The 27,416-nt window shown below is 45.3% G+C and overlaps 1 protein-coding gene across 4 annotated transcripts in view; it reads left to right on the top strand.

Moving 5' to 3' along the window:
- The first annotated feature begins 203 nt into the window (after positions 1-203).
- The window catches only part of AGK (acylglycerol kinase), an 85,396-nt gene continuing 58,183 nt past the window's right edge, over positions 204-27,416 (top strand). The window contains exons 1-2 of one of the 4 annotated variants that reach the window (XM_053254772.1): positions 204-516; positions 4,948-5,126. In XM_053254772.1, coding sequence (XP_053110747.1) covers positions 5,017-5,126 — 110 coding nt within the window. In that variant the 5' untranslated portion in view covers positions 204-516; positions 4,948-5,016. Of the gene's footprint in view, positions 517-941; positions 1,094-4,947; positions 5,127-27,416 lie in introns of those variants that run through there. The other 3 variants (XM_053254770.1, XM_053254771.1, XM_053254773.1) reach the window with 3 other exon arrangements.

Here is a 27,416-nt window from a genome sequence, read left to right on the forward strand (position 1 = left end):
CTCCAGGTGACGATTAACCACAATCCTGGAGAGTTTAATGGGGCGCGATAATATGAAAACTAGGCGTGGGTGGAATCGCTGTCCCAGCCATGGGGCCAAGCCCTGCCCTGGTGCTTTTTCTCCCTAGCAAGGCAGCCCGGCTCGGCCTGCGCGGAACCAAAGCGAGGCGGCTCGGCGTTTCCACGGGAGCCGGAGACGCAGCAGCGCCTGGCCAGGAAGCGGAGCGAGCGAGAAAGAGGCTGGGCGAGGAGAATGGGTAGCTGTGTCGGAGGCGAGCAAAGCATCTGAAAGAAGCGAAGAAAGACTGACGCTGCCGCCGTCTCCCTTTCTCCCCTGCATGAGGCAAGGTCGGCGGCTGCAAGGACGCGCGGCGGCGGACAGAAGTTGTGGCGGCGGGCATAAGAGGCGTTGCCGGTAGGACTGACTGCTCCACGTGCTCGGTGAGGCTGCTGCTGGGCTGAAGGCTCGCCAGGCGCTGGAGTGGCTGGGGCAGCAGCAGCAGCAGAGGAGGAGGAGGTTGCAGTTATTTTTCTGTTCCTGTATTATCTCCCTTCTCCTCCAGAGGGGTCGGAGTGGCCCACGCGGTCTCTCCCGTCCCTTTTTACTCTTGCCACAAGCCTGTGAGGTCGGCTGAGAAAGCGCCGGGGGCGCGCATACCTTCCAACATGTCCTTATTTTCTCATTCCGGTGAATGGGGAAATAGGGACATATTGGCAGCAGTGTCCTTTTTTTAACGGCTGCTCAGTTAGTTTTAGATCCCGCTCGTGTTTAATCAGGAAGGTCCCGCACTCCGCCCAGAATAGAAGTCATTCTGCACGGGGGGATTAGAGAGAACACTACAACTCCCAGAATCCCCAGCTGCAGTGGCTTTTGCTTGGGGATTATGGGAGTTGTAGTCAACAACATCTGGGAATTCCTGTTAAGAGGGAACGCTGGTGGGCAGGTATGGGGACGACCCAGTAAGCTTTGTGGGTGGAGATTTGAACCCAGGACTCAAGTCCAAGACCCAGCTTCTACACAGCACCGTGTGACATCATTGCAGAGAGCAGACACTGACTGAGACTGGTCAGCCTTGGGTCACGCAGTAATCATTGTGAGTCGGAATTTGAATTTGGGGCTTCTAAATCCATCTCTCTTAAAAATGCACCACATTGGTGCAGGGGGTGTAGCAGTTAAGAGTGCCAGACTCCACTCCCTACCTGGCCACAAACCCACTGGGTGACACTGACCCCAGGCCAACTGTCCTTTACTCACTCTACCATGTTGCTATGAGAATGCCAAAGTGGAGGTGGCATGCCTAGCACCTCAAGCTCCCCAGGGAACTGGGGGATTAAAATGCAATAATTAAGGGAGAGTGTCATGGGTGGCACCTTAAAGAAAGGGGAGAAAGAACCAGCAAATGGGATGCCATTCTGGCCAGGCCAGAATGCCGTCCTATTGACTAGTTGTAATAAGGACCATTGATAAAATATGGCAAGCAGAAAGGGTGTAGGAAAAGCCTAATCCACACGTGCAGCAGGCTGAGAAGATAGAATCAGTAGAATTGGCTGCATGCTTCAGCCTATGCTTGAGTATGTAAATACTCCACGCAGGTAGAAAGCTATTCCTCCTGCAGCAGCTAAAGAAGGTTAGGATAAGTATGCACTGGTCTGTCTCAGCTCTCAAGCATACAGAACCAATCCCTCCTGTAAGAAGACAGTGGGCAAAATTAACTATTGTTCTGGTCTAACCATTGCATTATAGTACATGATTCAAGAGACCCTGTATCAAACCAACATAATTACATTTGAAATTCTGGGAGGATATACACAAGGCTAGTTCACACAGTCATTGATACTCAAGTCTGGGAGCTGTGAACGTTCCCGTTTTGCAGTTGTGTCCTCGTAAAAAGCAAGGTCAGAGGCGGGGAAAGTGATTGTGTGCAAGGCTCCCGCTGGGTGGGAGGACTCTGTCCTCCAAGGAGAGGAGAGCTGGTCTTGTGGTAGCAAGTATGACTTGCCCCCTTAGCTAAGCAGGGTCCACCCTGGTTGCATATGAATGGGAGACTTGATGTGTGAGCACTGCAAGATATTCCCCTCAGGGGATGAAGCCACTCTGGGAAGAGCAGAAGGTCTCAAGTTCCCTCCCTGACAATTCCAAGATTGGGCTGAGAGAGATTCCTGCCTGCAACCTTGGAGAAGCTGCTGCCAGTCTGTGTAGACAATATTGAGCTAGATAGACCAAAGGTCTGACTCAGTATATGGCAGCTTCCTTCGTTCCTATGTACATCTTTGCAGCCTTCCTTCCTTATGAATATGATGAATATACAAACATTCGTCGTATTCCTAACTTATTGCCTCCATCTCCTATTGTTTATTTGCAAGTAGATTGTCTGGAGTTTGCTCACTCTGTGGTGCTCCTTGCCCTTATTTTACTAATGGTAAAGAAATAGCTGTGTAGAGTTGAGCTCATGATAGAATCTTAGATAGGGTTTTAGAGTTGGAAGGTCTTCCTTCATTGGAGGAAACTGCACCTCCAGCAAAGGAGATCCCACTGCTGCATGAGGAAAGCTGTTATATCAACTCTTGCAGTTAGGGAATTCTTCCTGATGTTTAGCCTAAACGTAAAGGTAAAGGTAAAGTGTGCTGTCAAGTGGATTTTGACTCCTGGTGCCCACAGAGCCCTGTGGTTTTCTTTGGTAGGCTACAGGAGGGGTTTACCATTGCATCTCCCGCACAGTATTATTATTTATTATTATTTTATTTTTATTTGATTTATATCCCGCTCTTCCAAAATGGCTCAGGGTGGTTTACAATTAAAACAAACCACTAAAACAGTAAAGAGCTAAAACAAATTTAAAAAAACCCCAATACAACAATTAACAATTTTAAAACATTTTAAAACAACAATTAAACAATTACAGTGATTAAAATTACAGTGATTTTAAAAAGTGATTAAAGCATGAGATGATGCCTTTCAGCATCTTCCTATATCGCTGCTGCCCAATATAGTAGCAGCAGGGATTTGAACCGGCAACCTTTTGCTTGTTAGTCAAGCATTTCCCTGTTGCGCCGCTTAAGGTGGTAAAGCCTAAACCTGCTGCCTTGTAATTTCAACCCACTGGTACTAGTCTTACCCTCAGGAGCGAGCAACAGAGAACAATTTGCCTGCTCCTTCTTCGATGTGACAGTCCTGACTGTTCTATCCCTCCTTGGTCTGCTCTTCTCCAGGCTAAATGTACCAAACTCCTTAAACCATTTAGGACTCGGTTTCCAGACACCCCCCCCCCATCTTTATTGCCCTCTTTCAAACCCTTTCCAGTTTATCAATGTCCTCCTTAAAATGCAGTCCCCAGAATTGTACACAGTATTCCAAGTGAAGTCTGACCGGCACAGAATAGGGGCTATTAATGCTTGTGGAGCCAGCTAATGGTACAGCGGGGAAATGACTTGACTAGGAAGCCAGAGACTTCCGGTTCAAATCCCTGCTGATATGTTTCCCAGACTATAGGAAACACCTATATCGGGCTGCTGCGATATAGGAAGATGCTGAAAGGCAATCATATCATACTGCATGGGAGTTGGCAATGGTAAACCCCTCCTGTATTCTACCAAAGACAACCACAGGGCTCTGTGGTTGCCAGGAGTCGACACCGACTTGACGGCACACTTTACCTTTATTACTGCTTGGGATCTGGACACTATTCTTATGTTAGTGCAGCTTAAGATTGCATTGGTGTTTTTAGCAGCTGCATCTCGCAATTGACTCGTATTCAACATTGTCTGCTAAGGCACCTAGGTGTCTGTACACTTCATGTACACTTTACGTGTACTGCTGCCAAGCCACTTCTCTCCCAGTGTTCTCTCTAACAGGGATTCCCAGATGTTGTTGACTACAATTCCCAGCTGCAATAGCTTTTGCTTGGGGATTCTGGGAGCTGTAGTCAACAACTGGGAATCTCTTTTAGAGGGAACACTGGTCTCTCCCATCCTATGCTTGCGCTTTTGATTCTTCTTACCCAAATACAGGGCTTTTACATTTGTCTCCATTGAACTTAATCTTGTTGGTTTGGATTCAGTGTTTGAGCCTGTCAGAATAGGATTGAATCTTGATTCTGCCTTCTAAGGTGTTAGCCATCCCTACCAGTGTTCCTTGTAAGAGGGATTCCCAGATGTTGTTTATTACAATTCCCAGCATCCCTAGCTGCAGTGGCCTTTGGCTGGGGATTCTGGGAGTTGTAGTCAGCAACATCTGGGAATCCCTGTTACAGGGAACACTATAAATCCCCATCCAGCTTTGTGTCATCTAGGAGTGTGCATGGTTCGGTTCGGGCACTATATTAAAGACCGCCGGACCGGTTCAGAAGTCCGGCGGTCCGGCAGGGCGGGGGGATGTAGCTTTAAGGGGCTGGTGGTAGTACTTCCCCCCCGCCGCTCTTCCCCCTCCGGCGCTGGTGCTGTTAAAAATCTTCTTGGGGTGGCAGAGTTCCTCCCTGCCGCCCCTGCCCCCGTCGTTGTTCTTCAAAGCCCTCAATAGAGTACAGCTAGCGGCGCGCATGCGCCCTGCGTGGCGTGCATGCACGTCTCCACCGCTGGCGCACGCGCGCCATGTGACGTCACGCAACGCGTGCGCGCCAGCAGCAGAGATGCACGCCGCTAGCTGTACTCCATTGAGGGATTTGAAGAACAACGACCGGGCAGGGGCGGCAGGGAGGAACTCTGCCGCCCCAAGAAGATTTTTAACAGCACCAGCGCTGGAGGGGGAAGAGCGGCGGGGGGGGGGAAGTACTACCCCCCCCTTAAAGCTACATGCCCCCCAGTGCCGGGCCACGCCTCCGTGGTTCCGTGCACATCCCTAGTGTCATCTGAGGATTTGATAAGCGATCCCTCTACACTCTCCTCCAAGTTATTTTTGAAATGTAACAGCCACTTTCCCGTCTCTTAACAATATTAATCTTATTGTTTGTAGGTTATCGCACAGCTCTTCTAGAGATCCCTCCGCATCTTGTAAGGTGCGCTGCAGGGTGAAACTTAAAAGATGGCCAGGGTGATCAAAATATTTCAGACCCTCAGAAATCATTGGAAGAAGACAACTCTTGGGGTCTGCCTGTTTACCTGGGGAGGAAACTGGCTGTATGGAAAACACTGGTAATTTTTATTTGGTCTTTAAAATACTGGCATTATAAGGTTGTTGTTTTTTAATTGTCAAAATGTTTCTAACTTGGTGGTACTTTGCAAGCAAGCCTGCTACTACAAGTGTCTGTAAAAATATGGCAGCTGTGAGCTGCTTGGTTGGGAACTTTTAAAACGGAGTCAGATGATTAAAAATTTGGGTTCGGTTCCGGTTCATCAATGTTCTTCAGTTCTCTGTTTCAGACATTATAAAAAGTAGTTTGGAAACTGGTTCACTCATTTTAAACTGGTTTAAGTACATTTCATGCTGAAAGTATCGACAATTTTTTCCAGTGCTTGACAGCCAGACTAAGTTACTTGTGAGTAGTCCTGTTGTAATTGCTTGCTCCAGTAATTTTAGTAGGACTACACATGAGTAATTTAATCTGGATGTCATCTAATATAACTATCTAACTTAAGAAATTATTTATTTTTAAACTGTTTATTTTGATTTTGTAAATATTTTTACAAACAAAATGCATAAAATAGGGAAAGAAAACAATCAGTTGGAAGCTGTGTACCTGGTCAGCGAACCACTTATTTGGAACCGGTTACCAGGTTTTGTGTTTAGGGGTTCAGCTCCAGTTGATGTTTAAGGCAACCAAGATATTTTAGGTGCTAGTTCACTGAAAATGTCTTTCTGAACTGGTTTTGTATTCAAGTTCAATTTGATTCCTTTCTTTTAAATGGAAAATAACGCTGCCATTTTATTGAAAATTATTTGACAGCAGCACAGGATATTGGTGAAAGATGTAGGTGGGTAGTCTATTTCCCGCAATGTGAGTAAAATTCTATTTCCCCCCCCTTCAAATTTAAAAATGACTGAACCTTGAAAAAACAACAACAACTCCTTTCATTCATTTCTACCTTCTCAGATAACTGGGACAGTTTCCTCTATGAAGTCATTTCCCCTTTGGACTTGGCTTTTAAAACTTCTTAAAATAAGTGTTAGTGATTGTTTTTGATTGCTTTCTTTAAGACAGAAGGCAGCCTGGTTATCAAAACCTGGATTCAGGAAGAGTCTACAGCCAAACTAGACGTGACTCAGGAAACATGTGAGCTGTTCCCCAGCAGATTGTGTTTTTACTATGCCATGGGATGGGAGATTTGCCATGGGATGATTGGAGCAGCAGTGCAGGGTACTAGGGGTGCTTAATCCAGGCCTTAACAAAAAAAAAAAATGGTGGTGGGGTGGGGGGATTAGGAGCCAGCCCAAAAATGTAGGAGCCAGACAATGAACACTTGACAAAATTACCAGACTTGGTGATGGACATTTGTGGAGGGGTGTGTATGTAAATAGGTTTCTCTCTATCCCCTTTATAAGTAATCCAGACTTGATTACTGCAATGCGCTCTGTGTGGGGCTGCCTTTGTACGTAGACCAGAAACTGCAATTGGTCCAGATTGTGGCAGCCAGGTTGGTCTCTGGGTCATCTTGGAGAGACCATATCACTCCTGTCTTAAAAGATGTACACTGGGTGACGATGAGTTTCCACACAAAATACAAGGTTTTGGTTATAACCTATAAAGCCCTAAACAGCTTGGGCCCTGGGTATTTAAGAGAACGCCTTCTTCACTATGAACCACAACGTCCATTGAGCTCATCTGGAGAGGTTTGTCTGCAGTTGCCACTGGCTCGTCTGGTGGCTACTTAGGGACAGGCCTTCTCCATTGCTGCCCCGAAGCTTTGGAACACACTTCCTGCTGAAATAAGAGCCTCCACATCTTATCCAACTTTGAAAAAGGCCGTCAAGACACATCTGTTCACCCAGGCTTTTAATTAGAGAGGAGAGCTGGTCTTGTGGTAGCAAGCATGACTTGTCCCCTTAGCTAAGCAGGGTCCACCCTGGTTGTATATGAATGGGAGACTTGATATGTGAGCACTGTAAGATATTCCCCTCAGGGGATGGAGCTGCTCTGGGAAGAGCAGAAGTTTCCAAGCTCCCTCCCTGGCTTCTCCAAGATAGGGCTGAGAGAGATTCCTGCCTGCACCCTTGGAAGAAGCCGCTGCCAGTCTGTGTAGACAATACTGAGCTAGATGGACTTATGGTCTGACTTAGTATATGGCAGCTTTCTATGTTCCTATGTACCATGAACCTTTATACCACACTACATTTAAGGAGAGGAGAGCTGGTCTTGTGATAGCAAGCATGACTTGTCCCCATAGCTAAGCAGGGTCTGCCCTGGTTGCATATGAATGGGAGACTACATGGGTGAGCACTGTAAGATATTCTCCTCAGGGGATGAAGCCGCTCTGGAAGGAGCAGAAGGTTTCAAGTTCCCTCCCTGGCTTATCCAAGATAGGGCTGAGAGAGATTCCTGCCTGCAACCTTGGAGAAGCCGCTGCCAGTCTGTGAAGACAATACTGAGCTAGATAGACCAATGGTCTGACTCAGGATATGGCAGTTTCCTATGTTCCTAGATATTGTTTTAATTGTGTTTTTAATAGTTTCAATGTTTTAAATTTTAATTGTTGTAATGTTTTAATCTTTTTATCTATTGTTTTTATTGTTTTGTTGTAAACCATCCAGAGACTTGTGTTTTGGGCAGTATACAAATGTAAAAATAAATACATAAATAAAAATAAGTGACATAGAATGGAAACAGGGCGGCCTGGGACAAGCAAAGATTCTATTAAATAACTCTACCTCTTAATAGCCTAGTCTAGGTGCCATTGTTAAATTTCTATGTGCATGGCTCCCTGGCGCTTGGGATTTTTCAAGTCCTGTTTTTACCTCCCCCCCCCCACAACCATGGGCTGTTTTACCAATCAAAAGCACTCCTCAACTGCTTTTCTTCTCATAGTGCAGGGGTGGGCAAACTTGGCCCATCTGTTATTGAACTACAACTCCCATCATTCCCAGCCACAATTTATTCCCAGCAGGAGTGGGCAAACATGGCTCTCCAGCTGTTGTTGAACTACAACTCCTGTCATCTCCAAGATGGGAGCTGCAGTTCAACAACAGCTGGAGGGCCAGGTTTGCCCACCACTGTCATAAAGATGGGTACCATACTTGTTATTTTTTTTTCTCCTGCATGGAGAAAAGCAGTTTGGATGAGGGGCCTATTTAAATTGAAAATCTACCTATAGGAAAAGGAAGCTAAGTCCACTGTGCAGCTTTGGTGATCAGTTTTGAAGCCCTATACAACTGCAGTAAGGTAAGCTACAAAATCTGCTGTGAAACACTTTATGTCTCCCTGGCATTTCAAGTTTGACATTTAAATAAGACTTCTCTACTTAAAGAAGAGGCAGTTGGTGAGTGTAGAAACCTGAAAATAGTCTGTAAAATCACAAATTGTTTTAGGACTTTGATCAGCAGGAGGCTACAGATTGATTTTGTGGATCTACAGAAGAATATCCAAACTCTTTTAGGTGTGCACAGTCATTTCATCCCCCCCCCCCTCCCCGGAAAGGTATGGAAAATTGTTTTGACATTGACGCACTTTATATTAATTTTAGATAGGGTAGACAAAAAATCAACAGTTGTGAGAAAAGTTATATTTCTCCCCATTTATGGGCAGAATTGAATCCCGCCCCTTTCATATTGGATGTTCAGTGATGTGATTTTATTTATTTATTTATTTATTTATTTATTTGATTTCTATACCGCCCTTCCAAAAATGACTTAGGGCGGTTTACACAGAGTAATAATAAATAAGATAAGATGGATCCCTGTCCCCAAAGGGCTCACAATTGAAAAAGAAATATCAGACACACACCAGCAACAGTCACTGGAAGTACTGTGCTGGGGGTGGAGAGGGCCAGTTATTCTCTCCCTGCTAAATAAAGAGAATCACCACATTAAGAGGTGCCTCTTTCCCAAGTTAGCAGGGGTTTGCTAAGGGACTGAGATATATTTATATATTTACATATTTATATTTGTTATAACTTGGTAAAAGGGGGATGGTAAAGGGAAAGGCATTTCACTAAAAGTATTTTCTGCTACTAAACGTGCTGCGTATAAAGACTGTGTAATGTCATTTGAAATAGAACTTAGTGTTCCTGCTTATTTGCTTCAAACTTGCACTGCTGCTTCGTTTGCATGCGGTTATTAGTCAAGAATGCGACTGCACCCTGCTGAGCCCTAAAAGTAACACTTGCTTTGCAGTCTGTTAATGGTAGATTAAGAGGACATAGTCATACCATATTTTTGGAACAAGATGAAGCCATTTTGTGTCCACTGTGGGATGGGTGCTGTGGTTATTTTAAATCCATGCACAGTGTGTGTGTATGAATTTTCTTTAAAGTAAAGCAGTCTCCTTCCCTTTAGAAATTAGCACATATTTTATTTATTTACCATCTGATATATGTATCTCCAGGTGGTATTCTTAATCCAGCAAGTGGATATCAACATACACAGTGGGCTGGTACAGATGTAACATGGAACCATGCTTAAAACCTGGTTCTGCTTGAGTCTCTGGAACAGATGTTCCCTGCCTCCCAAGCCCTCACAAGTATCTATGTCTGATTTTTAGATTGTGAGCCCTTTCGGGGGACAGGGAACCATCTTGTTTGTTTGTTTGTTTGTTTGTTTGTTTGTTTGTTTGTTTGTTTGTTTGTTTGTTTCTCTGTGTAGACCACCCTGAGCCATTTTTGGAAGGGCAGTATAGAAATTGAATGAATGAATGATTTCAATTACAATAAACCAATATCAGTTGTAACATCCAAAAAATCCAAACCAACTGATTTCTGTTTGTTCTAACCTATTACTTCAATTAATTAATAGAAGAGCTTAAACTTAATAGTTGAGGAGAAGAGCTGGTCTTGCGGTAGCAAGCATGAATTGTCCCCTTTGCTAAGCAGGGTCTGCCCTGGTTTGCATTTGGATGGGTGTTCTATCTGCTGTAAGATGTCTACTACTAGTACTTATATACCGCTTTTCAACAAAAATTCTCAAAGCGATTTACATAGAAAAATAAATAAATGAGATGGCTCCCTGTCCCAAAAAGTCTCACAATCTTAAACAAACAAACAAAGCACATGACAGACACCAGCAGGAACCAGTGGAAGGATGTTGTGCTGGAACTGAATAGGGCCAGTTGCTCTCCCCTACTTAATATAAGCAATCCACCACTGTAAAACGTGCCTCTTTGCTCAGTTAGCAGGGGTAAGATGTCTGCTGTAAGATATGTGAGCGCTGTCTGTTGTAAGATATTCCCTTAGGGGATGGGGCCATAGCTCAGTGGGAGAGCATCTGTCCTGCATGTGGAAGGTCCCAGGTGCAATCCCTGGGAGAAACCCCTGCCTGAAGCCTTGGACAGCTACTGCCAGTCAGCATAGACAATACTCAGCTAGGTAGACCAATGGTCTGTCTCTGTACATGGCAGCTTCCTATGCTCCTCAACTGCAATCTGTAGCCAAGATTTGGAGTAAGTTATAGATCACAGTTTATCTATATATTTATTTATTATTTATTTTATTTTATTTATTCGATTTTTATACCACCCTTCCCAAATGGCTCAGGGCAGTTTATAATTCTCTTCAACGTACCCGTCGCTAATCCGATGTTTGGCAGCTCTCGGGAGAGTTCACGAGCGAGCTGTGGGGGGAAAGCGACTGGGCAGGCTAATGGAAGGCCAGACGGCTGAAAGTGGTGCTGGGGAAAGCGGTGGCTGGGGAGGCGGGAAAGTGGCAGTCGGGGAGTGGCAGCAGGGGAAGCGGTGGCTGAAATGACTGAGGGGGAGAGGATGGGGGAGGGCCGAGAAGGGGGGGGAGTGGGGAGAACTAGGGGCACAGATGCTCTGCACCTGGGCCAGCTAGTTTCAAATAAATAGGTTAGAACAAACCAAGTTCAGACATCATGATTGAACTTAGTTTATTCTAACCTACTTATTTGAAATGAACTGCGATTTTATTCTAACCTAAATCAAAGTAGATATTCGTGTGGGTATAGGGAGGCAAGATGCATGCCATCTTGAGAACTGGGGACAGGTGATCTTGGAAGCTATTCCAGACTTGTGAAACTAAATTTGCTTCTCTGGGTATTCTCCTGAACCTTCAATTTTTTTCTTTGTATCCCAAACAGGGGTGGGGTTCAGCTGACATTCCTATTGTGGCAAAAGTCTATTTGAGTTCTTTATTAGTGGTATATATTTTGACTCCTGGATCTGTTACCATCCTGAAGAGTCCAAGTCAGAGAGGGTTAAAAGTAGACTACATTTGGTCTAAATCAGTTAGGCAATTCACAAGTTAGCCCACTTGCGCCTCAAATGTTCATGCGTCCACCATCTTGAATTGGGGTGGATGACATAATCACAAACTACACCATTGAGGTATCCCTATGTGTCTCTGCAGCTGTAGCAAATTTGGTTCAAATTGGTTAGGCAGTTCACAAGTTAGCCTTCTTGTGCCTCAAATGTCCATGTGTCCGCCATATTGAATGGGGTGGATGGCATCATCACAAACTACCAGGAGTGTACAAAAAACCTGCCCTCTATGTAATATCACATACAGCGTATTATATCTTGAATGTAAAAACCTAGTATTTATTTTCACTATGTATCCAGTAGCCTGAATAAAACCAATAGTCTGAACTTTCATCAATTCCAGTCCAAAATCTACATAAAATCACAGTGATACATCCAATGAAATGTGACTACATGAACCAATCATTCTTCCGTTGTTCCCAAATAGTTCATTTTTCACAAAGTTCATGTAGAAAGAACCCAAGGACTTATCGCTGTTTGAAGAAGGCAAGATAAAAAGGTTTACAACATAAGGTTACTCTTCATTTGGATACTGTTGTTGATACTTTGGAGGAAGAATTTGCATGAACATTGTTATAAATGCCACTGAGGAAGACCATAAAGGTGGAAACACCTTTGGCAGAGATTAACAAACTACACAGAAATCTGCATTCTTCAGATGAACTCCAGCAATAAGAACAAGATAACAAGAGTAATAACTTTTGGTAAAGTCAATTATACACAGCAGCAGTGGGTTCTTTCTACATGAACTTTGTGAAAAATGAACTATTTGCTAACAATGGAAGAATGATTGGTTCATATAGTCACATTTAATTGGATGTATCACTGTGATTTTATGTAGATTTTGGATTGGAATTGATGCAAGTTCAGATTATTGGTTTTATTCAGGCTATTGGATACACAGTGAAAATAAATACTAGGTTTTTGCATTCAAGGTATAATATGCTTTATGTGATATTACATAGAGGGTGGGTTTTTTGTATACTCCTGTTGGCTTTTGTACCCACCACAATTCCTCATTATATGGATCATCACAAACTACGCCATTGAGGTGTCTTGTTGTGTCACTCATTACAACTGTACCAAATTTGATCCAGATCGGTTAGGCGGTCCACAAGTTAGCTGACTTGTGCCTCAAATGTTCACACGTCCACCAGCTTGAATCAAGGTAGATTACATCATTGTGAACTATGCCACTGAGGTGTCCCTATGTGTTCCTCACTTCCTACAGCTGTAGTAAATTTGGTTCAAATTGGTTAGGCTGTTTGCAAGCTAGCCCACTTGCGCCTCAAACATTCACGCCTCCGCCGTCTTGAATCAGGGTGGATGACATCATCACAAACTATGCCATTGAGGTGCCCCTGTGTGTCCCTAGAACTGTACCCAATTTGGTTGCAAAGTTGATGGGGTGGGGGGAGCACACACACACACACACACACACACACACACAATGCCGGGTGATCTCATAAGCTTATTTCCCTTAAGGAAAGTAGGCTAAAAACATAGAACACATAGAAAACGCCTGAAATGTTGAGCAACGCTATGGAAAGTAAACACACATCTATAGACTTGCAAGCAAGTTTGGATTGTTGCTGACATTGAAGGCTGAATTACTATGCTTGAAGCAAACTTCGCTAGGCTTATATTGTGGCCTTTTATAACAGATTAAAGGTTTAGCAAAATCTTGTGCCTCTATTTCAGACATAGTTGGCGCTTCTAATGCAGAGGGTGCTGCTTTAGCTTAACATCGCTTCAGATTAGCCTTTGACTCCCTGGAATTAGCTGTCTTAGGTATTGCTCATTCATTTGCAGATAAAGGAGTTCTTCCTTGCAGGGAGGAGGGTGTCTGTGTGCGCACGCAGAGATCAAGTGCCAAAACTTTCTCGAATATAGCTCTTGTTTGTTCTTGAACTGCAGAATCTGGGCTCTGTGACTGGAATTTGAAGGCTTTATCCCAGGGTTAAGCAACGTGTGGCTCTCCAGCTGTTGCTGAACTACAACTCCCATCACTCCCAGCTGCTATAAATTGTGGCTGGGGTTGATAGGAGTTGTAGTTCAGCAACATCAGGAGAGCTACATGTTGCCTACTCCTGCTTAGCCTTTGAAGGAGATTTGCAGATACACAGTGTTCTCTTCTCCAATAAAACCTCACACACTCCATCAAGTTATTTGCCGCATGGGGAAATGCTTACAGGCAGGCATCTAGAAATCCACTTGCCAGCTGTTCAGTGGTGAGTGCCCCCAGCCCACCGGCAAGCAGGGAAGAGAGCTGGTCTTGTGGTAGCAAACATGAATTGTCCTCTTTTCTAAGCAGGGTATGCCCTTGTTTGCATTTGAATGGGAGACTATATATATGAGCACTGTCAGATATTCCCCCTCGCGGATTGGGCTGCTCTGGGAAGAGCACCTGCATGCTTGCAGGCAGAAGGTTCCAAGTTCCCTCCCTGGCATCTCCAAGATACGGCTGAGAGAAACTCCTGCCTGCAACCTTGGGGAAGCCGCTGCCAGTCTATATAGACAGTACTGAGCAAGATGGACCAATATGTGACTCGATATATGGTAGCTGCCTATGTTCCTGTGACACCCTGCACCACACAGATCTCCTCACCAGAAATCTTATTTCCACTGCCATTTCTTGAGAAAATAAGAAACAGCAGGAATCCTTTTGGAGCAGTAGGAAAGGGCTCCCGCTGTTTCTTACCTTCACCATATCCCAGTGCAAATGACAGAAGACCTGTTTCTCTCCTAAGAGTTCTGCTTGTGTGCCAGAAAAGGATCTGAAGGTAGAGAAGGGATTGGTGGTGACCACATCTAAGGGCGAGCTAGTGAGCGAAGTCCAGATTTATAGATTCCAGCTTGCAGGTCATAAGAACATTATAAGAGCTTTGCTGGAGTAGCTCAAGGCCCGTCTAGTCCAGCATCCTGTTTCCCACAGTGGCCCACCAGATGCCTCTGGGAAGCCCACAAACAGGAGATGAAGGCCCCGCCCCCACATGTCTCTCCTTCCTTGCTCCCCTGTAACTATGAGCCCTTTTGGGACAGGGAACCATCTTACTTATTCTTTAATTAAACTGCTTTGAGAATATTTTTTTGTTGACAAGCAGTATATAAAATATTCATAATAATAGTAACTGATATTCAGAGGTATACTGCCTCTGAACCTCGCATATAGCTACCAAAACCAGTAGCCGTTGATCGACGTCCTCCATGAACTTGTCAAATCCCATATTAAAGCTGTTGGAGGTCACCACCATCACTTGTGGCTGTGAATTCCATAGGTTAATTATACCCTGTATGAAGAAATACTTTATTTCTGTCTGTCCTAAATCTCCTGCTAGTTTAGCTTCATTGGATGATCCTGGTTCTGGTATTGAGAGTGGGATAAACTAGATGGTATATACGTACTTCTACCCGCCCCCCATGGGACAAATAGCTTTGGGGGACAATTTTAATGTGGTTGAAGAGTTAATTCCCACCCACCTCTTTGCAGTGATCCCAATTGGATTCAGTCTCCCCTGTGCCTGGTGGCTGCCGTGTTTCAGGAAAGGAAAGAGGACAGTCTTAATCACAGATCACCCAGTTTAGTTGTGCCCTCCCAACCCCCTTTAAGAGTTCAGATTGAAAAGCTGCGCTTTACACCCAGAGCAGTGACTCACACAGAGCCGTAGCAGGTGACCTCCTTTGAGGGCAGGTAATTCTGGTGCATCTGTCCACCACATCCGGTGGAGTTATTATTGCTGCAGTAATAACAGCCGAATGATCTGCCCTTGAAGGAGGTTGAGGGGAAAGAGGCATGTCCAGAGGCCTTCAGCCTTTAATTAATTTTATACTAGCCAATGATACAGGGCTATTAACAGTAGGCCATGTTCCAGAATGGTCATAAATCACTTTGGCTTAGCACATCCATCGCCCCGGCAATGTGAGGCTAATGACCCTGAGCTATGTTATAGGGTTAGGGATATCATAAGCTAGGGATGGGCGTGAATCATTCCGGTGCCTAATTCGAGGTGCTGGAACTATTCCAGTTCCTACAGCCTAAATGTTTCGGCATGGGACAAATGGTCGCTTTAGCAGGAGGGAAGCAAGTCCTGCCTACCCCTCCACCACTGCCTGCTGCCCCAGCACAGTGCTGTCTCTATTAAGCAGCCACGGGCTGTCCTTACAAACCATGCCATGTGGGGGCATCCTGCTTGGGAACAGGAAGTTCTCTGTTCCCAGCATCCCATGGGTGTCGTCATCCCTGCACATGCGTGGGTGCCGTCTTATGTGGTCAGCAGTGTTGACCACGATGCCCGTGGGATGCTGGGAACAGGGAACTTCCTGTTCCCGAGCAGGAAGCCCCTGCGTGGCGTGGCTTGTAAGGACAGACAGCCTGCCGCTGCTTAATAGAGACAGTGCTGTGCTGGGCATTGGCAGAGCAGCAGTGGAGGGGCTCCTGTTAAAGTGACTGCTCTCCACGCCCCCCACCCCCACCACCCGGATATGCATGAAGCATTTCATGCACATTCCTAGCCTAAGCTGCTATGACAATCATAACTCTGTCTCAGCTTATAACTGGATGTGACGGATCATACTCTCAATTTAATTTTCTGCTCCGAGCAGTAAGAAGGCCCTTCTACCCAAAGAGGCTCCTCTACCCAAAAAGCTTTGGGTCAAGGAGCCTGAAATGTCTTTCTCATCATGGCCCATATGCTACCAGGTTAGGTTTAGATCAGCAGCAGCCAACGTTGTAGGAGCAGAGGACCTGTTAGAATGGTCCACTGTGAGAAGCTTATGGCTCCAAATGGTTTCCTGATGTCCCTGGGGGATTTTCTTGCTGATATGGTTGGTGTATCTTGTTGGTGCCCTAGCTGAGCTTTGGAATTCAGAACTGACCTGGGATGTCAACATGATTGCACTTGGGCATTTTCTCCTGTCCTGTAAATCTTAATCCAGACTAGATGGAGGTTCTGTTTCCTGTGAGGAGCTGTCACTCTTACTGGTCTAAGAAGAGCTAGTGAGGGCTTCAGAAATAACTAGGAAATCCAGTCTCAAAACAAAAGAACACTCTTAGGGACATAGGAAGCTGCCTAATATCGAGTCAGGACATTGGTCCATCTAGAACTGACTGACAGCCGCTTTCCAAGGTTTCAGGCAGGAGTCTTTTGCAGTCCTTCCTGGAGATGTCTGGGATTGAAACTGGGACCTTCTCCATGCAAAGTAGATGCTCCACCACTGAGCTACAGCTCTTTTCCTGGCTCCCATGTCTTCAAGACACATTCCAAAATACAGGTTTACTTACACCAGAGATTCTCAAACTTGGGTCCCCAGATGCTGTTGGACCACAACTCCCATCATCCACAGTCTCAATGGCTGACAGATGATGGGCGCTGTAGTCCAGTAACACCTGGGGATCCAAGTTGGGAAGACTTGACTTGTACAGTAGTGCTGTGGACCTTACTGTCCCAGCTTTGCTTTACTGGGTTGATAAAAATAGAAGATTTTTTTTAAAATAAATGTTAAAAAAACAGATTTTTAAAAAAATTAAATTGGATTTTTTAAAAATTTACATTTTTTAAAGTTTGTAAAGAACGTCAAAGATATCATCATGAATATTAGTCATAACTTCTAATTATATTCTGTGAACGTGTTAACAGTAGTGTATGGGAATGAGAGATAACAGACCTGATCAGTCCTGTCCTGCAGGTGGTGTACATGTAGTATACACGCTCACAGTCAAGCCCTTGCTCCCCGCTCAAAAAAAGTGCAAAGAAAAAGGTCAATGAATGAATAGAGGATTTGGACAGAAGGGAGTAGATCTGAGCAAGGAGGAGTGTGGCTATAAATGTACAGTATGGGGAGGGGAGGGGAATAGAAAGTGAAACCAAAAGTGAACAGAACATAGTCATGTACTCCTGAGGAAACTTTTTCCGAGTGTATCCTCCATTGTAGAAGGGAAAAATCTATCATGTCAGCAGGCCGTAAGAGAGACCCCATTTGGGAATATTTGAATGAAGTTCCTGCACCTGTGGGTCAGAAAGGCATGGTGCGAAATGCAAACAGTGCAACAACTAAATGCAAGGCCTGTTAAAATGATGATTAAATGGAATCTTCCTGACTAGTAATTTAAATTGTGATTTATATCGAGTTATTCTGTGAAGCGATTTAAATCGTGATTTAAGTCAATTTGATTTAAATCAAATCAACCCTGTCGCTTCAACGTAGTGATTGGTTGGAGGAATGGAACCAATGATACTGATAGGTAAAACACCTGCGTTCTTTGGGGACTATGCACTTTCTGGCTAGTCTTGCAGATTGACTAAGTCATTTCTAGGGGAGAGCTTTTAGATTTCAGGGTTCTGGTGTTGCTTTGGCAACATGGCCTGCTTTTATGCTTGCTTTGGATTCCAGTAATGCATGCTCAAGTGGTACATTTGTAGATAAAAGCGAATATTCCATGGCCCTTTGGGTCTCTGGGGTTCTGTCCAAAATAAAGACTGTCCTGAACTTCCAGTTATTTGGGGAAGGAATGGCTGGAAAATGATAGCCTAGATTGAAACATGCTCTTCGCTTCCTAGTCTCCTGCTGTTTCTGCTGACCATCTGTTTGCCTTTTCTTGGGTGAAATGCTAGAGGCCATGATAGCGGAGTGTGCTTGTTCCACTCTGAATCGATCACCTGATTCTAAGTGGTTTAAGTCTGATTCATCTTATAAAGGCGCTAACTGGAACTTGGCATTAGAGTTGGCAGCGCCACATTCAGCAGAAAAATATGCCCAAACAAATGTACTAAAGCAACTTAAGATCATTTTTACTTAAGAGAGTGTTGCAGGAAATGTTTACCTTTCTGATCTATCTTGTCCTTTCTCAGGGAGCCAAATTAGATCCGTATTGATTCTGGCTGTGCTACCTAAGTAACATAGGGATACTACTTCCGCCACCCCAGCTTGCCAGGCTGGCCCAGTTATTTGGAAAATAATTGTTAAATTGGATCGTAGCAAAGTAGCACTTAATTAGCTGGAAATTGCTGAACTTTGATAAAGCAAAAATCCTGGTGAGGCGTGAGCAAAAGCTGTGGGTAAAATTGCTTCACACTTTGCTTGTGGATGAAGTGACAATGAAAGTTCATAGGCTTTTTCCAAGCAATGATAGCTCAGCTAGCTGGTGAAATTTACATCAACCCAGTCTCTTGTTACTTATTGGAAACATATTGTATGAACTGTAATTGCTGTAACTGTATTAACTGTAATTGCTGTATAGTAGTAAACGGGAATGAATTTCAAGTGGCCAATGAATTGTATAGATTGGCTCGTAGCAAAGATCCACAAGAGCAGTCCTGGTAAGGGAGCCACCCCCTTCCTCCTCCCACTGCTCAGTGTGGGGAGGATACCTGGTATTGTGGTAGTGAGCATGAATATTTATCTTTGTTAAGCAGGGTCTAACCTGGTTTGCATTTGAATGGGTAACTACATGTCTGCCCTGCTGTAAGATATTTTCCTTAGGGGATGGGGCTGTAGCTCTGTGGTAGAGCAGGTCCCTGGTTCAATCACTGGCATCTTCAGGTAGGGCTGGGAAGGACTCCCCCCTGGAACCTTGGAGAGCCAGCCCCTGCCATTCACAGTAGACAATACTGAGCTAGATGGACCAATGGTCTGACTCCATATAAGACATAAGAAACATAAACATAAGAACAGCCCTGCTGGATCAGGCCCAAGGCCCATCTAGTCCAGCATCCTGTTTCACACAGTGGCCCACCAGATGCCGCTGGAAGCCACAGACAGGAGTTGAGGTCATGCCCTCTCACCTGCCATTACTCCCCTGCAACTGGTACTCAGAGGCATCCTGCCTTTGAGGCTGGAGGTGGCCCACAGCCCTCCAACTAGTAGCCATTGATAGACCTCTCCTCCATGAAGTCATCCAAACCCCTCTTAAAGCCATCCAGGTTGTTGGCTGTCACCACATCCTGTGGCAGAGAGTTCCACAAGTGGATCAAGCGTTGTGTGAAAAAGTACTTCCGTTTGTTGGTCCTAGACCTCCTGGCAATCAATTTCATGGAGTGACCCCTGGTTCTAGTGTTGTGTGAGAGGGAAAAGAATTTCTCTCTCTCCACTTTCTCCACACCATGCATGATTTTATAGACCTCTATCATGTCTCCCCACAGTAGTCTTTTTTCTAAACGAAAAAGCCCCAGGTGTTGTAGTCTTGCCTCATAAGAAAGGTGCTCTAGGTCCCTGATCATCTTGGTTGCCCTCTTCTGCACCTTCTCCAGTTCAACAATGTCCTTTTTGAGATGTGGTGACCAGAATTGTACACAGTACTCCAAGTGTGGTCTCACCATAGTTTTGTATAAGGGCATTATAATGTTAGCCGTTTTATTTTCAATCCCGTTTCTAATGATCCCTAGCATTGAATTTGCCTTTTTCACAGCTGCCGCACATTGAGTCGACACTTTCAATGAGCTGTCCCCCACAACCCCAAGATCCCTCTCCTGGTCCGTCACCGACAGCTCCGATCCCATCAGCATATACTTGAAGTTGGGGTTTTTCGTCCCAGTGTGCATCACTTTACACTTGCTAACACTGAACCGCATTTGCCATTTTGTCGCCCACTCCCCCAGTTTGGAGAGATCCTTTTGGAGCTGCTCACAATCCGTTTTGGATTTCACTACCCGGAAGAGTTTGGTATCATCTGCAAATCTGGCCACATCGCTGCTTACCCCTGCTTCTAGATCATTTATGAATAAATTAAAAAGCACCGGTCCCAGTACAGATCCCTGGGGGACCCCACTTCTTATTTCCCTCCATTGTGAAAACTCTCCATTTATACCTACCCTCTGTTTCCTGTCTTTCAACCAGTTAGCAATCCACACATGTACTTGTCCTCTTATCCCATGACCGCTAAGATTCCTCAGGAGTCTTTGATGAGGAACTTTGTCAAAAGCTTTTTGGAAGTCCAGGTAGACTATGTCAACTGGATCACCTTGATCCACACACTCGTTGACACTCTCAAAGAAGTCCAAAAGCTTGGTGAGGCAAGATTTACCTTTGCAGAAGCCATGCTGGCTCACTCCCAGCAGGGCCTGTTCTTCTAGGTGCTTTACAATTTTATCCTTGAGGATGCTTTCCATCAATTTGCCTGGAACGGACATTAGGCTAACCGGCCTGTAATTTCCCGGATTGCCCCGGATCCCTTCTTGAAAATCGGTGTTACATTTGCTACTCTCTAGTCCTCTGGTACAGAGCCCGATTTCAGGGATAAGTTAAATATTTTAGCAAGGAGGTCGGCAATTTCACATTTGAGTTCTTTGAGGACTCTTGAATGGATGCCATCTGGCCCTGGTGATTTGTTAGCTTTCAGTTTTTCCAGACAGTTTAGAACATCATCCCTTGTCACTTCTATCTGACTCAGCTCTCTAGCCTCCACCCCTAAAAAGCCTGGTTCAGGAACAGGTATATACTCATTATCCTCTGCCGTGAAGACAGATGCAAAGAACTCATTCAGCTTCTCTGCAACCTCCATATCCTCCTTAATAATCCCTTTCAATCCCTCATTGTCTAATGGTCCAACTGCCTCCCTGGCAGGTTTCCTGCTTCTGATGTACTTAAAGAAGTTTTTGTTATTCCCCTTGATACTTTTGGCTAAATGTTCCTCAAACTCTCTTTTTGCCTCCCTTATTGTCACCTTGCATTTCTTTTGCCAGAGTTTGTGTTCCTTTCTGTTCTCTTCATTTGGACAGGCCTTCCAATTTCAGAAGGTAGTCTTCTTCCCTTTTATGACTTCCTTGACAGTACCCGTGAGCCATGCTGGCATCCTCCTGGACTTAGTGGTACCTTTCCTCCTTTTGGGTATACAAACTAACTGGGCTTCTAGTATTGTGGTTTTGAGTAAACTCCATGCACTCTGGAGCGAAGTGACTCTCCTGATTTCCCCCCTCAGCTTTCTTTTCACCATACTCCTCATTTTGGAGAAGTTTCCTCTTCTGAAATTCAAAATGTCTGTGTTAGACATCCTTGGTGATTCTCTCCCCGCATGTATGCTGAATTTGATGGCACTGTGGTCACTGTTCCCTAAAGGGTCGATGACACTGACATCACGCACCAGGTCCTGGGTGTCACTCAGGGTGTCAAGACAGTTTCCTGTGTGCCTATGGCGGTGGTGGGATGACTTGATGGATCCTGCATAGGGCACAGACTTATTGCTGAGCTTCTGGATCTCTGAATCTGGGCCAGAACCACAAGCACAACTGGGGCTGCTGACTGTGGGGCAGAAGGTTGCCAACTGTCCCACACTGTGCGGGATGTCCCTGCTTCTTGCGGGGAAATGCTCGTCCCGTTCAGGACGCAATTTCTCCCACTTTTTGACTTTATTTCCTTCCCTTTTTTCCAACTTTTAGAGCAACCGCTGAGCGGCCGTGGCGGAGTGGGACGGCAGCAAGAGCTCTCCTGCCTCCCGAACTATGGGAATGGGCCGTGGCTGCTCTGGGGCAGGGGCTCACTGGGGTGGCCCCGACTTCCTCTCAAATGAGGCAGATGGGTTGATTTCAGGCTTCTGCGCAGGCCCATCTGCCTCATTTGGGAGGAAGATGGGTTGAGGAAGGGACTCTTTCGCTGCCTTCTCTCCCACTTGTCCATCCCTCCTGCAGTGAGTCAGTGGTGGTGAGTGCTTGAGTGCTTTTAGTTCAGCTGCAGTGTTCCTCTCAACAGCCCGCACGCCCCAGCGAGCCTCTGCCCCAGAGCAGCCATGGCCCACTCCCATAGTTTGGGTGGCGGGGGACCTCTCACTGCCATCCTTCTCTGCCACCGTTCAGCCGTGGTTTTAATTTAAAAAAATAAAAAAAAAGACAATACCCACCACCAGGTGGCCATGCCTTCGGCCCCCTCGGAGTACCCGTCCCGATTTCAGCCAACACAGTGTTGGCAACCCTAGTGGGGCACACACACCCCAGCAGTGTTTCCTCTAACAGGGATTCAATTCCCAGAATCCCCAGCCACAATGGCTTGGGCTTGGGGATTATGGGAGTTGTAGTCAACAAAATCTGGGAATCCCTGTTAGAGGGAACACTGCCCCTCAGTAGCCTCTTGATGAAATTTCACATTTGTAAGTCTCTTTCCTCGCATGGATCTCTCATCGTGTTGGAGGCAATCCAGAGGAGCTGGATTATGCACTTAACACAACTTATTTACTCACTTAGGATGGCTAATTGAAATAAACGGGACCCAAGTGCCCTTGGCTTTTAATAGGTCGGGCTCATCATTTGCTATCCTAAAGGGCCAATCTTGAATTGTGCACAGGTTTGTACTCCACTCAGCTTTTATTGCCTTGGCTAAAATGTCAGTGCTGTGATTCCTAAGCTTGAAATGGATATTAATAAAACTTAAGCATTCTCGGAAACTTTTCCATAGCCTGGCACTGAGGAACGGTTCAAATGATTGTGGCAGGAAGCCCATAAAAACTGTTCGTGTAGATGAGTTTACTGTGTCTCTGATGCCTCGCTGACTTGCATCTGCCAAGCCTGCCTGCCTTAATTCTTTTTTCTTTCTTTTTTTTGGCGGGTGGGGGGGAGACTTTTCTGGGTGCTTGGATGGTCAGTGAAAAGGCAAGGCAGTGTGCATGGGGAACCCATTCATAAGAACAGAATCCGTCTTGGACCTTTGTTGTCACATTTCTTTATTATTTGTATTTTTATACCAACCCCTTTGTCCGAAGACCCCAGGGTGGTTAGCAAGAAGATTAAAGCAATAATAAAACTTCAGTTAAAAACAGTCTGAAAATAAAGTAAACAGCTTTAAAAGAGAGCCAGGGGGCACTCATTAACCAAAAGCCTGAGCAAAAAGAGCACTCTTCACTTCCCTTGTAAGACTGGGAGAGAGGGAGCCATGCGGCTCTCAACTGTAAGTGAGTTCCACAGCCTGGGGGCTATCACCAAGAAGGCCCTGTCTCACATGCTTGACAATCAAGCCTCAGCAGGTGTTGGCATACAGAGCAGAGCCCTCCCAGCTGATCTAGTCAGGTGTATAGATTCCTCTGGGAGCAGATGGTCCCTAAAGTATTCAGGGCCCAAGACATTTTAAGGCTTTAAAGGTAATAACCAGCACCTTGAATTGTTTCCAGAAACAGACTAGTAGTTAGTGCAGTGGATATATAGTGTGGATAAAAGGTGGTGTGAACTTTGCCATTATAACAAAAGCATGTTTGTGCCCGTTGTCTCTATGTACATGTGTAGCTGAGAGGGAGCAGTACTGTCCAATATATTTCAGCTCTAGTGTTGGTTTTTAACTAGTACTTAGCAAAATTACTGCAATTAGTCAATACCCTGTCATTTTTTTTAAAAAAAAGTGCTCCTGTTTCTTAACACACATGATTTATTCCTTTGAAACTGAAGAGCAAACATTATGTTAAGGGGAGCACTAATGCCTCTAAGGGAAACTTGATAAATATTCCAATTAGCCATGAATCGGAGTAATATATTATTTATACGTTCTCTCGCTTAGGCGGCTTGTTTCTGTTTGTCCCATTATTTTCACTAAAGGTTTTCCTATTGACTGAGTTTCTCTGGTTGCTTAGTTTGAATTTCTCCAGATTGATTCTTTATCTGAAATCAATTTTAAAAAAAAAATGTGAGAAGCTACCATGGCAATAATATCAGTAAGACAGAACATGTTTTGTGGCTCAAAAGAGGAGGATAAGCAGAGGATGGGGAAAAGTCCTAAAGTAGATTGTTCTGTACTGAGCCAAATTATTGCACAACATATTAGTGAAAGCACAGCATGATATTGGAATGGGATCAAAATGAGTGTCTCAGACCCTTGGGAACTGAGTCCAAGTGAGCCCTGCCATGCTCTTAGCTGAGTGAGCTTCTGTGTGCCCTTTTGTCTTCGGGCCCCCTAATCCCAGTCTTGAGCTACCACCAGCCTACAAGTGGTGCCAACCCTAAGCCCAGAGCCCTTCAGCCTGCATGACCGAATAGGAATACCACTTTTGCAGAACTCTGCAAACTGACTGACTCCCCACACTGCACGGTGGAGCTATTCTGGGAGGCTAATCCAAAACCAATGGGCCACAATTAAAAAGGCCCTGTTTCTAGTCCCCACCAGTTGGATCTGTTAGTGGCGGGACCAGGAGCAGGGCCTGGGCTGCTGAATGGAAGACCCTGGCAGGTTCATATGGGTAGATGTGGTCCAACAGACACCCTGGTCCCAAGCCATGAATGGCTTTAAAGGTCAAGACCAGCACCTTGAATATAGCCCAGAAGCAAACCAATAACCAGTGAAGCTGCCATAGGATGGATGTAATCCTCATGAAGCTGTTTGCGCCAGTGAGCATCCTTGTGGGCCAGATGAAGCTTCTGAACTGTCTTCAAGGGCAGCCCCACAAAGAGCATATTGCAGTAATCCGATCTGGATGTCTACAAGCTTGACATTAATTAGCCAATGGAGAGCTTATTTAGAAATAGTAGTTACATGGAATAAGGTAATTCACAAAATTTGTAGGTAGCTATATTAGTCTTTTAGAAGACAGAAAAAAGCCAAGTAAGGTAAGGCATTTATTAGGATCAACTTCATTACAAAGTAGTCAGCCAACTTTCAAATTCTCCAGGACTTGTTATACAACACAGATGTAACAAATTTGGGCATGATGAAAGCCCCCCAAGTCTGTAATCTGTATCAGTTTTAAGATGGAGTACAGGAGGTTTTATGGAGACTTGGCTTGATTAGCCTCTGCTGGAGATGAGACAGATTTCAGCTTGCAACATGAGCTGCAGGGACAAAGTAGCATAAATGGTTGTATCCCCAATTTCCCCCCCTAAAAAAAATTATAAAGAGGTGATTCTCACGATTGCCCAAAAGTGGGCTAAGGGAGCCTAGCCTGCTTTTGAGCAATCATGTGCTGCAACGGGAGCTGCATGGCTCCTGGCAGCAAACCTCCCAAAGAACCCCTCACCTTAGATGAGGTTAATAGAACGAGTGCTCCGTTAACCTCATCTTTTTGATTGTGTGTTGCCACGGCGTGCGGCGACACATGAGTAGACCCCTGGCCGGGCAGCTGCAAGCAGCTTCCCTGGCTCAAGGGTCTCTCCAGGATGGCCCGCGTACTCGCTCGGGGCATCCTGGAACTTCCGGGGGCCGCACAGCCCCCGATCCCCATAGCCCTCGTGACGGAGACGGCAGTCGTGTGGGTGGCCAATCTGGCTGCCCAGGGCTCCCTTTTGATCGTCTGCAGGGAGAGCGGGCTAAGCCTGCTCTCCCCGCAGACCTCCTTTTGGCACTTCACACTGCTCGTGCGAGTCGCCTCATTGCCTAGGAGTTACTCAGTTCCAGTTTCAAGATAAAACAAATAAACATGCAGCATCTAGGCTAAGACAGGCCTTGATTAATTTTCTTTGGATCTAAGAGCAAGCCTTAAAGTTTGGGAGCCAGACAAAGGACACTTGACAAAATTATCGGATTTAGTGACAGACATCAGTGTGTGTGTGTAATTGGGCTTCTCTTTATCCTGTGTGCAAGTAATATACCTAGAACAGAAACAGTGTTATCTGTGGCAAATAAATTGTTTAAGCTTGTTCACACGATCTGCTGGGCTGGGTAGGGCAGACAGGGGAAGGCAGGAGAGCATCTACCTTCCCCCCAGACGATCCAGCAGTGCTTCCAGCCATGCATCTCACCCATACACCCAGCCAGCGTTGCTGCTAGCCACACAGCCTTCTTGAGGCCAGAAAAATGTGCCCTGGCCTCCAGATATCCCACAATGCACTGTGCAACAAGCACAGTACATTGAGTGATTCTCCCATGAGTCAGGTGCTCTAGGTGCCCAGCTCTGTGTTTGCTCAGCCTGCGTGCAGCCCGATCATTCACATGATCCCATACCTGGGTAAAAGGTTGGGTAATAGTCCCGGGCTACCTGGGGAGGCAACGCCAGTATAAGCCTTGATCCCAATGCTCCACACAAGCAGCCCTACCAAGGCAGTGTCAATAAGAACATAAGAATCTAGTCCAGCTTCCTATTTCCTACAGTGGCCCACCAGTTGTCTCTGAGAAGCCCACAGGCAAGAGATGAAGGCATGCCCTCCCTCCTGCTGTTGCTCCCCTGAAACTGGTATTTAGAGGTATGCTCCCTTTAGAAGTGACAGATAAGTTTTATTTGCATTAGTTCATATGTCCATAGCAAAGGAAAAACTGGTGAAAATATACAATGGTGGGGGGGGGGGTGAATCATACAATCTATCCAGCCATAGCAAGCAACAATAAAATAACCAGTTTTTTTAAAAGCAATTAAACATAGCAGCAAGAGTCACCAATAATAAAATACAATACGAACCAGTAAGAAAAACACATTATTCATTTTATTTTGTAAATGGTTTTAATTGTTTTTATTCTGTTTTTACGTTTGTTGTATTTCTAGGGATACACGTATCAGGAGGTATATAAATACTATATTTACCTGAATCCGTGAAGCTATTCACACGTGCAGGCAAAACCGGGCTAAGGAAGCCCAGCCTGCTTTTGCCTGTGTGTGTGTACTGCCGGGATCGTGCCTGATCCCGGTGGTACCTTGGCTAGAAACCTGCCTCTGGAGCCACCCTCGTAAACAGGGTTAGTAGAGAAAGCACTCTTCTAACCCCATTTTACTGATTGTCTGCCAGCCTCAGCTGGGGCTGGCAGAATGCGGGGCTCCCGGCTGACTTTGGGGGAGAGGAGGGGGAATCCCAATAATGCACTGTGCACTCATGCAGTGCATTATGGGAGTTCCAGGGGTAGGACGACGCATCCCAGTACCCCAACTCTTGGAGCTACCAGCAGAAGCCAGCAATTGTCTGGGCAGTCAATTCGGTTGCTCCGCAACAAGAAAAGGATTGTCTCTGGGGATCTTCAAGGCTTCCTCCCTTCTCCCCTTGGAGCCCTTCTCACGGATCATGAGATAGGGCTCTAGGTTTTTTCCAAGTTCTTTGATGTTAGAAATCAGGGGGTCATCTTAAATTCAGAGTCCTATTCCTTTGGGGTAAATATAGGTATAATCTATATTTAACCTCTGTTTTTTAAGGGCTTGTCTTAAATTCAGAGTCATCTTATATTGGGGTGGATACGG

Source organism: Hemicordylus capensis, chromosome 5 (assembly GCF_027244095.1).
Source record: "Hemicordylus capensis ecotype Gifberg chromosome 5, rHemCap1.1.pri, whole genome shotgun sequence".
NCBI lineage: Eukaryota > Metazoa > Chordata > Lepidosauria > Squamata > Cordylidae > Hemicordylus > Hemicordylus capensis.